This window comes from Planococcus citri, chromosome 3 (assembly GCF_950023065.1).
Source record: "Planococcus citri chromosome 3, ihPlaCitr1.1, whole genome shotgun sequence".
Taxonomy (NCBI): domain Eukaryota; kingdom Metazoa; phylum Arthropoda; class Insecta; order Hemiptera; family Pseudococcidae; genus Planococcus; species Planococcus citri.
The window spans coordinates 82433542-82445950 of record NC_088679.1 but is presented as its reverse complement, the minus strand read 5'-3'; the positions used below and the strand labels follow the sequence as shown (position 1 = coordinate 82445950).

General features: G+C 37.3%; 1 protein-coding gene across 5 annotated transcripts in view; it reads left to right on the top strand.

Moving 5' to 3' along the window:
* Positions 1–12409, top strand: part of dnc (phosphodiesterase dunce) — a 474861-nt gene that overhangs the window by 154767 nt on the left and 307685 nt on the right. For 3 of the 5 annotated variants that reach the window (XM_065356107.1, XM_065356105.1, XM_065356104.1), the window contains exon 1: positions 1609–2404. The exons of the other annotated variants lie outside the window; for them this stretch is intronic. In XM_065356107.1, the coding sequence (XP_065212179.1) occupies positions 2085–2404 (320 nt within the window). In that variant the 5' untranslated portion in view covers positions 1609–2084. Of the gene's footprint in view, positions 1–1608; positions 2405–12409 lie in introns of those variants that run through there. 5 annotated transcript variants of the gene reach the window in all.

Below are 12409 nucleotides of genomic sequence, written 5' to 3'. Positions count from 1 at the left end.
GGTCAACTTCGCCTATAAAAACTTTTTTTCATGTTTTAAATCAAAAAATCGCATTTTTTCACAAACTTAAAATTTTTTAAATCAACTTTGCAACATGTTACCATCCCAATTTTTTAATATGTTGTTCAGCATGAAAAGTTGTCCATAATATATTTTTTTCAGAATTTTTGAGAGTCGGAACGATATGAAAACTACGTTTTGAAACTTTTTGAGCTAATTTTTTGTACGAAAAAAAGTGGCAACACTGATTTTTATAATATCACCAAAAAGCCTTTCAAAACCCCAACTATGGGAAAATGTTCCATTTTGATAGGTATCGCGGTTATCGAGCAATCCACCGCAGAAATGGATGATATTTCAGGTTCACTGAAAACTTTGACATCCCCTGGCTGCCTTTAAAAAACGTCTAGAGGGCTGCGATTTGCGCCATTGGTCATCCCTTCGATAGGTCTTTCCACAGGGAAAATTTCAAAAAAATCGACGAACCCTCCTACCACTTCTTGGTCCAATTGACGTGGAATGACCCTAAAAATTACCAGTGGTTTACTGAGAATTGTCAGTTATTCACTAAAAATTACCATTAAATAACCGGTATCTAGTTCAGAATTACCAGTAATTTATAGAAATTGCCGGTAGGTAATTTAACAAAAATGTTTTCCCAAGTTTTTCAATTTTTTTCAAGTCATTAAAACTTGAAAGTCAGACGAAGTGTAGTGAAATCAAATAAGCAGGGATATTTACTTTGAATATTCGAAAATTATCAATTTTTGTTTCAAGTGTTTAGGTAGGAATAAAAAATAATGTCGTTCCAGTTCACATTTAGGTAATCTGCTCTCAATATTGTTTTTCCTATTTTTATTAAAAAATTCTTTTTTGGTAATTTACGAGTACAAGTCAAGGTGTTGAACGTTCATGAGAATTGAGAACAGTAGGTTTTCATAAAGCACGTAAGATGAGGAGAAAAGAGTGAGTGTGATGATTGCTGATTGCACGTGCACGACTGCGCTGCATCGAATATAGTCCAGCTGGTTGGAAATGGATATGGAAAGATACTGCAGTGAGAGGAGGAAGTATGTAGAAGTACCTGCCTAGTGGAAACCACTAAAACCAGACACGAGAGATGGTAATGGTTTACCTGGATTAGAATTGCATGGCGGTGGCGGTGGCGGAGTTGGTTAGGTACGGCATGGCATGACCTTAAGATGCGACGATCAGCTGTTCGGCAGCTAACTCTTTATTTACCTGTATTATTGTTATGTATTTTTGGACGGCGTGGAGGTACGGTACGGATGCGGATGCCGGTGGTTTAGCGAATAGCGTGTCGATGTTGTGTAGTGCAGTACAGTGCAGTGCAGTCCAACTCCAACTCGTCGAACTCGAAGAGCAGCCGTATAGCTAAAGCTATAAAGCTATACGATACGCTAAGCCGAAGCTGAAGCCGAAGTCGAAGCCGGTGGGGGCGGGAAAGAATGTATTACGGTCGCGTATTGGCAGGCGGCGGCGGTTATACCGTACACCGACGACGACTACGACGACGGTAGCACAGCGGTTTTTCGGTATCAACTTTTTTTACTTGGTGCTGATCAGTATACAAGTTGCGCTTGTGTTTATTGAGTGTGATACGCGATGTAAACGGCGCCTCGCGTTCCCGATCCCGGTTCCGTGTTAATGTGCCTTTTTCCTTTGCGTTTGGTTTTCCGCTCCGAAGGGTCGTGCCTTTGTGAATTACGCGCCCGGCATCCGCCGCACAACAGCCGAAGCTGCGACTGCCACTCCGACTACGACTACGACTACGACTACAACTACGAGTCTCCGACTACACTCTTCTACTCGTATACGGCGATGTGCTTGTCGAGCTGCGTTCATACGGCTGAAAAAAATTGCTAGCGAAGAAAAAAAAATCAAAATCATTACCGAGATAATACGTATAGTCTACTCGTAGTATACCTCCTATTACCTACTCGTGTATTACGTAAAGTAGAAAATTTCATTTCGCGGCGTGCGGCGTGCGGTATATGTGCTTGTGCTTGTGCTTGTGCTTGTGCTGTTATGGTGCGTAGTTTTTTTCTCGACATTGTGTATCGATGAGCACGTTGGAAGAGTGTGAAAAAAAATGCAACTCGTCGTCGTCGCAATCGCAAAAGCCCATACCTCGGCTACTCATCACCGACGAATTTTCCTCTTCTTGTTGCTCCACCACCACCACCCCATCGTCGGGGTCGGCGACCGGCGGCGATCATAAGCTGCCGGCTGCGGTCGCCGCCGCAGCCGCCGCCGAGTCTCTCAGATGGTCATCTTCGGTGCCGGTCTTCCACAGAAACGATCCGGATAAGGAATCCTCCTGTCCGGGTATACTTTTGGTACCAAGGAGTGCTAGGTCGAGGAGACATTCGTGGATTTGCGGGTAAGATGGTCTATAATTCTCGATCGTATCGTGCCTCTCCTCCCTTCCAATAGCCCCATGTGCCCAGGTTATATCTACGTGGTATGCTACGTATATCTTCATGCTTGAGTAATACTGTCTGTCTGTCTGCCTGCCTGTCTACGTAGTGCATTCGTGTGCATAATGTACGAGGTACCTTACCTTACCTTACCTTCTACATACGTACGAGTATCTACATAGGTAGCTCTAAATTATACGTCGAGCATGGTCGTCTATATTATGAAAAGTTTAGCAAAATTTCATTTATCGTGCACCCATACCTACTTACGCCAGCTGATAAGTCATGTGTCGGCTTTTTATCGTTATTCGTTTTTAAACGTTGTTTTCTAACGTGTTAACTCGTGTTTGCGTGCATACGCGTATGTGTGTACGCTCGCGGTTTTTTTCGCAAGTATATTTTACGAGCTGCACACACATATGCTATTTAGTATATTATTATGATATGTGTAGATGTGTGTGAAGTTGGAAATGTGTAACGAGAAATAAGTATATGTAATAATTATTGTTTTCATCCGCGTTATTAAATGACGCGACGTACTGTATATCATCGTATTCGTATTCGTATTCGCATTCGTATGAAATACATTATACTACATGTGTGGTAAAGCCAGAGCGAGCGTCGCATAGTCTCGTGTCGTCATTGCGTATTGTAGATAGAGATACATATGGAGCTCTACATCTACGTGTAGGATTCAGTTTTACATTTTATTGTAGGTCTGTATCTGTATCGAGACACGTACTAGATACTCGTTCAAGTTCGTACACAATATGTAATACATTACAGTACCAATTCAAAGAAAGAAAATGAGAGAGAAAGGGAGGCAGAGAGAGAGAGAGAGAGAAAGACCCGCATGTGATAAACTTTGCACCAAGAATACACCATATGTATTTATTTACGTAGCGTTTATTAAATTAATGTGTATTGTGTACGTAGTACGTACTTCAGCGTAGTAATATGTAAAAGTATCAAGTACATGCTCGCTACGTCCATGTTGTAGGTGGGTAGTTGGTTACGAATCTGTCTAGCTTTGGGATTACCTACCTGTGCAGTATCAATCTGTAATCTACACAAAATACGAGTACGTCATAGTCAGGTCTCAATAGGTCATCCGCTCGCTAATTTCGTCAAAAGCAATTTTATGATTTATTATTGCTCTACGTAGGTACATGGCAAAACAAAAAATTTAATTTTAAAAAATTTTAAAAAATCAAACTTTGAAGAAAAATTTTTAAAATTCGAAAATTTTAAGTTCCAATCCCTCTAAAAAGTTTCTTTCGAGTGAAATGAACTCACATAGGGGTCATTCCACGTCAATTGGACCAAGAAGTGGTAGGAGGGTTCGGCAATTTTTTTTAATTTTTCCTGTGGAAAGACCTTCCGAAGGGATAACCAATGGCGCAAATCGCAGCCCTCTAGCCCATTTTTAAAGGCAGCCAGGGGGTGTCAAAGTTTTCAGTGAACCAAAAATATCATCCATTTCAGCAGTGGATTACTCGATAACCGCGATACCTACCAAAATTGAATATTTTCCCATAGTTAGATGTTTTTAAAGGCTTTTTGGTGATATCATAAAAATCAGTTTTGCCACTTTTTTTCGTACAAAAAATTAGCTCAAAAAGTTTCGAAACGTAGTTTTCATATCGTTCCGACTCTCAAAAATTCTGAAAAAAATATGTTATGGACAACTTTTCATGCTGAACAACATATTAAAAAATTGGTATGGTAACATGTTGCAAAGTTGATTTAAAAAATTTTAAGTTTGTGAAAAAATGCGATTTTTTGATTTAAAACATGAAAAAAAGTTTTGATAGGTGAAATTGAGCCATTTGACCCTTATTTTTACGTATCTGTTGAAAAAGTTGAAAAAACCCATTCACTCAATGAAATATACTTCTCACAAAAAATCAAAATTCGAAAAAATTCAAAAAATGAACGAATTTTCATTTTTTTTGTTGTCAGTGTAATTTTTAGTATCAACTTTTTCATGAAATACGTCAGAAAGAGGTCAAAATAAGACAACTGAATAATTTTAAACTTTTTTTGATGTTTGAAATTGAAAATTGAATTTTTTCGAATTTGGAGTTTTTTGTGAGGAGTTAGTTTATTTCATCGAGTGAAAGGGGGTTTTCAACTTTATCAACAGATACGTAAAAATAAGGGTCAAATGGGTCAACTTCACCTATCAAAACTTTTTTTCACGTTTTAAATCAAAAAATCCCATTTTTTTCGCAAACTTAAAATTTTTCTAAATCGACTTTACGACATAATGCAATCTCAATTTTGTAATATGTTGTTTAGCATAAAAAGCTGTCCATAATATATTTTTTTCAGAATTTTTGTGAGTTGGAACGATGTAAAAACTATGTTTTGAAACTTTTTGAGCTAATTTTTTGTACGAAAAAAAGTGGCAACACTGATTTTTATGATATCACCAAAAAGCCTTTCAAAACCCCTAACTACGGGAAAATGTACCATTTTGGTAGGTACCGCGGTTATCGAGTAATCCACTGCTGAAATGGATGATATTTTTGGTTCACTGAAAACTTTGACACCCCCTGGCTGCCTTTAAAAATGGGCTAGAGGGCTGCGATTTGCGCCATTGGTCATCCCTTTGGAAGGTCTTTCCGCAAGAAAAATTTCAAAAAAATCGCCAAACCCCCCTACCACTTCTTGGTTTAATTGACGTGGAATGACCCATAGCCATATCAGCCCCTCCCAAGATAACCAAGTTGGCCCCCTAGACAGACGTAGATCGAGTCGATGGGAAGCCTTTGGTGGATGCACCGAATAAGGCCCTCAAAATTTTAGCATGCCCCCCCCCCATCAACCAGAAAGTAGTGAAATGTCATACATAAAAAAAAGTAGCCAAATAAGTGACAAAATGCGAGCGAATACATTATAACACAGAAAGAAATAGAAAAAAAATCAGAATACTTATCACGAATTGGAAAATTTTTGAAACTGCTTGATGAAAAATCGAGACTTTTTGACAATTTTTTCGACAGCCAAGTAAGGAATTTGGTAATTTCTGATGAAAAAGGCAATTCTTTGGACTTTTTCTTTGAAAAAAGTAAAAATTAGAAATTTTCAGAAAAAACAGCAATTTTTGGCAAAAAGCAAAATTTTGACAATTTTAGCGAAAATAAGAAACTTTGTGAAAATTATTGGCAAAAAGAGATAGGTAAGTAGGTAGAGATACTTTAGAAATTTCTGGCAAGTACATACTTAAGCCGGGCTTTTAGATAATTTTGAAGAAGAAAAATTTAAAGCAAAAAGATAATTTTAGTGAAAATTTGTAATTTTCGAGAATAAAAAAAAGTAAAAAGTAAAAATTAATTAAATTTTGTCGCAATTTTTTTCGAAATGTGAGATTTTTCACATTGCAACTTATGGCAATTTTACGTAAAAAATGGAGACTTTTTTGCAAGAAACGCAAAATTTTTATCATTTTTATCAAACGGTAAGAATGAAACTATTTTTATGGAAAAGCGCGAATTTTTGACAATTTTTGGGCTCAAAAAAATGGAATTTTTTCGCAATCTCCGTTAAAAATGGGAGAAATTTTTTGGTCATCGACATTTTTATTGAAAAAAAAAAAAAACAGGATTTTTAGGTAATTTTTGGGAACGGAAATGGATACCTACTTGTTGATTTTTTTTGCGAAAAAGTAACGATTTTCGGCCGAAAAGGAGGCTATGTGGAAATTTTAACAAAAGGCAAGATTTTATTTTAGTTATTTTTGGCTGAAAGATAGGAAACAGGTGGATCTTATATGAAATTGAGGAGGAGGCGAGGAAATTGATTGGGATACGATTCCTTCGAAAGGAAATTTACTTATGTCATCGTACTTCTTAATGTAGTATATTACGTACTCACTAGGTGAGTACTTATCTCTGTAAATTTCGACAGAAAATTAAATAAACTGATTTCGATGATTTTGAGAATGATTTTTTTTTTTTAGCTTTCAAGTTCAAAGATTCTCCCAAACAAAAATTGAAAATTGATGATAACCGCGTTGTAGAGGCTAGAGGCGATTTCAAGGAACAATGTTCATTTGAAAATTAGTTCCCTATACGACCAATAAGTGAAGAGATGGACGGATTTTCAAGTTAGCGTGTTGGACCCTCGAAAGGAGGAGGCGGGGGAGGGGGGAATGGTCATCTGTGCTAAATTTCTTCTTATCGACGACGTGTAGAATAACAATAATCAATCATAAAATTGCTTTCGACAGAGTACGCGAGTGGACTTGTGTTTATGTCAAATTGAGACCCGATTATCGTCATGCAACTCTTATCCGTGTACATCTGAAGCTGAACTCTGTATAGTCAACGTGTCCTATCGTGTGCTGTGCGTAAGTGAAGCACATGTGTGAGTAACTGATATTGTGCCACATTATGCGATGCCATATAGCCACACCATGGCAATGGCTGGCCCATGCATAGATATACTCTCTCGGGGAAATGACAGTTTTCCAGGTCATTGAGTTTATCTCGCAGTCAGCCGCCTTCTCTTATGTAGCCAGCGTGTACGTGTATGGTTTACTCCTCTCCTCTGTATGTTATGTTATGCTATGCTATGTAATGTAACGTACTGTACATTACACATTACATACACCCACTAAACAGGATCCGTATATAGGAACAGGAACCCTGCCTTCGTCGTCGTCCTCACCACATCCTAACTGAACGACTCCTCTCGACGTTACACACGCTAATTTGTTTACGTTATTCTGCTCACCTCCTTTTCTATGTGTAGCCATAACCAAAACCAACCCCTGTTTCCACTTTCCACTTTCCACTATACTCATATGCGATAGCTTTTTCATAATACTCGTAATATGTACCTAGTTGGTTTATGCTGCGCACTCCTCATCCTCATCTCCCTTTTCGGAATTTCGCACAGTCCGGTCGATATGACCGCCAACAGCAGCTCGCAGACTCGAATTGCGACTGCGAGACATATCTGAACAGTGAACAGTTAACGGAACGAGGACGTGTTGATAAAATTATCGTTTAGCGTGTATACTGTATAAATGGTTTCATATCAGGCGTGATACGTATTATAACAAGCGTAATATTACTAATGTGCCAAATAATTATGTTGTATGTAGTTGGTTATCGTAGAGATAAGAATTTTTGGTTGATAGTGGTAGGTTAGGTATACCGCCTGCTGGGTGGCGGCAGGAGCGAAAAAACGACTTTTTTTGAAAATGTCGCCTCTTTGAGGGCCCATTTCTCTTCTATAGGGGCCCCTTCGGAGTCAAACATTTTTCTAAATCACATTCAACTGAAAATGAAGACCTCTATTGAATTTGGCCAAAATTTGTCCGATTTTTTTTTTTAGCTGTTCAATCTAATATTCGTTTTATTTTCCTTTCAAATTTCAAAATAAATTCTAAAGTTGCGATTTACCAATACCTACTTATCTAAATTATTCAAAAATTCTACATTTCTTCGGTATTAAAGGAGTTGGCAAATTTTGAAATTGCTGAGGATATATGTGTCATTCCGCAGGTAATGGGCCCATTTGGTCGATATTGAGTTATTGGGGGGGGGGGGGGGGGGTCGAAGTAAACCTCCGGAGAAATCATATGAGCTGGATAGAAGCCCAAAAATTGCAAAAAAAAAAACCTCAAAAAATCCATAATTAAAAATTTGAAAAGCTCAACTTTTGAGAAAATTGCCTTCAAAGTTTTTTTTCTGAAAAAAGCTGAAATTTCATGTAATCCCAAAACCTTCATACCGAAAATTGAAGATTATTGTTTCCGGACTGTCAAATATTACTACCCACCTGCAATAGCAATTTTTTTTACTCAATCTTTTCATGTTTATGAGCATTTTAAGCCTGGAAAACAATGGATAATAAATTAAAATTTTGCATAAAAATTCATTACTCTGTTCAAAAGCAAAAAAAATTATTAAATTACATTTTCTGTCAAAATTCAACTTGTAAAAATAAAAATCGTAATTTTTTTTTTTTAATTTCTTCCCAAAATGCGATTTGAACTCATACTCCCGTTCAGCAATCCATTACCTATGCCACACGGCTAGCGCTGCAGCTACATAGCTAAACCGCATTTTGAATGGTATACATGTTGCCACTGGCAACTAGGTGCAGTACAATTCAGAGGGTATTTTTTCGGAAGTCTTCGGAAATGAATTTACCGCGAAAAAACAAAATCAACCAGATGGGCCCTTCTTAGAAAAACTCTTATGGTCTTACCCTAATTTTGTTCCTTTTGATGAAAAAATGGCACCATAAAATTTTTGTTGAAAAATATTAATATTTAAAGGTCGCGCACAAGCATTGAGTGTTTAGAGCCACGAGCCATGCAAGCACAATACTTCCCACAAAAGCGTCATGGGAAACGCAACAAAGCTTGACGGGGTTGATTCTGTGCAACTAAGTATACTGAGCACAGCATCCCTACTACAACTTATTAAGGGATACCAATTTTTCTTGGATTTGTAAACCATCCATTCCAAAGTATTGATTATGATTTTCCTGCTGTAGAATTCATTTGAACCCGAATTATGAAATTTAGAATCGAGAAATTATATTTTTACTAGGTAGGTACAGCTTTAAAATTAATAATAATTAAAACATCAACTTGAAGTGCTGAATCTTATAAAATATTAATATTTCAACGTAAATTTATCCTATACATCTTTTCCCTTCGGTTTCCAAGTAGAATAGAATAATACAACCTCAAATTCATACTTTTTTCTTTACTTTTCAAATCTTTTGTATTTCCACCTGCAATGAGCTTTGGAATTGAAAAATTGTCATTGACTCTTCATTAACAACATCTTAAAAAGCCCACCAAGGACTAGACTTACTTATCATGCATTGTAGAGGGGGTAACGTTTTGTAGTACTGCTTCGATCCAACGAGGGAACGAACATTCAACTCTCCTGCGCGACCTCTAAATATTATTTTTTTAACCTGAAATTTTTGAAGTGTTTTCTGACCAAATGGAACAGTTCTGGGGGGGGGGGGGTAAGCTCAAAAAATTAAAGCATGAAATTTTTTCTATTGTTCTTTGAACCACCCTAGGATATGTTCTACATCAAAATCCATCAAAACCTCGATTATCGATTCTCTCGACTTTTTCACTAAAAACACGATCATCTCGATAAATATAGAATCGACCAAATGGGCCCATTACCAACGGAATGACACATATTATGTACTTGGTACGTATTTGGAAAATTTTTGATTCCTTTCGCCCACATCTTGCATTAAAATTTGGGCAATTTTCTCATAAAATGCAGCGTTGTAGAATGTAAATATCTATTCATCAAGTGAGCTAGAAAATGCGAAGATTTATGAAGGCAGTTATTCGTTTTTGGGTAAATATTTTTGCATGTACGTAATGAACGACGTCAGAGTTGGTGCGAAATCGCAAACTTCGTCCGTATATCTATATACAGCACAGCGCAGCGCTGTATAATTTGTCAATTTATGCGAAGCACGATATCCTTCGTAGCTTCTATACTAAGAGTGAGTATATAAGGAGAAGACAGTACGAGTAGGCTATATAGAGCAGCGAATAAATTTCCCATCAAATTTCATAAATTGACGAAATACATGCCTACGTAGTGGTATTTGCGATACGCTCAGCGACAATAAAGTTCATCTCGTTTGATCAAAAAGGATACGAAAAAAAAATTGATAGCGTAAGAAGGAAAAAAAGTTTTCGATAAAAATGAAATTCTCTCGTAACTCGACGTATTAAGTAGGAGACAGGAGCGAGAGTTGGAGCTTGAGCGAGCCATAGCCATAGCCATGGCGCGCATACTGCGCACATAATGTACTTATTAATCCGCAACGTTGCAATATTTTGAGTAATTTTTCAAACGGTAATGCAATCGAATTATATGGATTTCTTTTGATGTTCGCAATGTCCAATCTGTACTCTGCGCTAGTTGGAAATTAATCTCGTTTGCGTGGGTTCCGGTGCCCTATTCTAGGAGTAGATACCTACTAGATACGACAATATACGAGTATACAGCGCAGTACACACAGAATAGATACGATATAATATACGTAGATGTACGGCGCGGTGTTCGAGTCGAAGGACGTCATTGTTTTTAGACAATGAATTCGGGCCCAGGCTTCGGTTCGGTCCCAGAGAGAAGATGTGTTTTATTTAGTGTGGCCGAAAAGCGAATAGCGAATAGCGAGGGGTCGCCGCGACGCGACGAGGTCTGAGGTGCAGGAGGCGAATGACTGAATTTTATTTTGTCTTCGGCGAAATCCATTATTGCGATTTTTTGCGGCCAACTTAATGCTCTCGCATGTTGTCGCTATCTTTGCCCTTGGCATGAAAGAAATAGTAGTAGATAGCTAGATGTAGATACATCGAAAAAGAACCAACAACCGCGCGATTCCATCTTTATATTACAGAGTTATTTCAGCGGAAATGCTGGTATAAAAAGCAGAATATTTATGACATGGAAAAATATTATAGTTTCGTATACTCGCGTATATGTAAGTATACGCGTAGTCGCGTATAGACCGGAGATAAAGAGTGGAAAGACTTTCGTTATTAAAATATGTTGCTTTGAGGAATGGCATTTCGTGTAATGAAACGCAGTATACTACATACATACGTACTACAATATATACTTACTCGTATACCTAATACACGTAGGTATGTATGTGTGTTGTAGAGAAATAAAAATAGAGAGGAAAAATATATAAAAATAAAAAAAAAAATAAAAAATTGGAAAAAAAATAAACACGAAAAAGGAAAGAAAAGAAATACGCTATGGAAACATTTGTTTTTTTTTTCTGTTGTACTACGTACGCTGCTGAAAGTAGAGTAAAAAGTCGGTTTTCCTACCCGAAACCATGATGAAGATGGGAGAATCGATTAAAATTTCTATTTTCTATACACGAGACCGTTTGTTTTCGTACAGAACTTGGTACCATTATTTGCGAGCGAAGGCGAACTACAAATACACACCCTCAAAACTAGGTATACGTACGAGTATACGAGTAGGTAATCGAATAGCTTAATAACTTAATAGATATATATAGGTACCTATTAGGTAATATGACTGTTTTGCCTGTTCTTACGTACACTATACACGTGTGCCCGAATTTCTACTCGTGGTATACGAGGAGAGGAGTTTTGTTTGAAGAATCCTTCATATCGTCTCGTCAGATAGATGTTATTATAAGCTAAAGTATAAGCAGCGATATTCTCATAATGAAAAAAGCCGGATATCAATTAAGCAAACGCTTTTAAAATTTCAACAGTGTGGTAATTGGCCAAAAAGCCAGAAGCCAGATGCATCGGAAGTGCTACGCTGCTCAGCTGAGCGTGAAATTTGTTTTCATTTTAGCTAATTAGATTAAATTTTTCGGCTAATTATCTGCGCAGATCCATTCTTCCATCTTTATAGGATTAAGTATTCTGTAATGTTCGGCAAATAGCTCGCGAGACTTCAAATATGAAACATTATGGAATAGTACTTAGGTAGCTTTGGTAAAATGTTTCTGGAGTTACATCTTTAAAACGAATGTTGAATTGTTGAATGCTCGAGTTCAAGTAGTATCGAGTATCTGCGAATTTATAAAAAAAATATACATACTTATATGTACGATATATCATCAGTAGGATGCCTCTTACAATACTTACTTACTTACACAAAGGAAACCTTCCGAACTAGTGCTATTTGTACCATGCAACTTCCATATAATGGCGTAAATAGTGCTAGCATTTTTCACGTGAAAACTCGATTTTTGGGCACTCCCCCCCCCTCACCAATGTGACCCTTAGGAAGGTTCAACTGCAAATCTAACTTCATATCCTATATTGTCGAATTTTCTTTCGGCCCAAAATTGGGGTTTCAAGAAGTTGTTTGGATTTATATTGTTTTTGGAGGCCCGAGTGCGAAATTGCAAAATTGTATTGCTGGCAGTATCACTTTTTTGGTGGTGCCGTGACGCAAAAA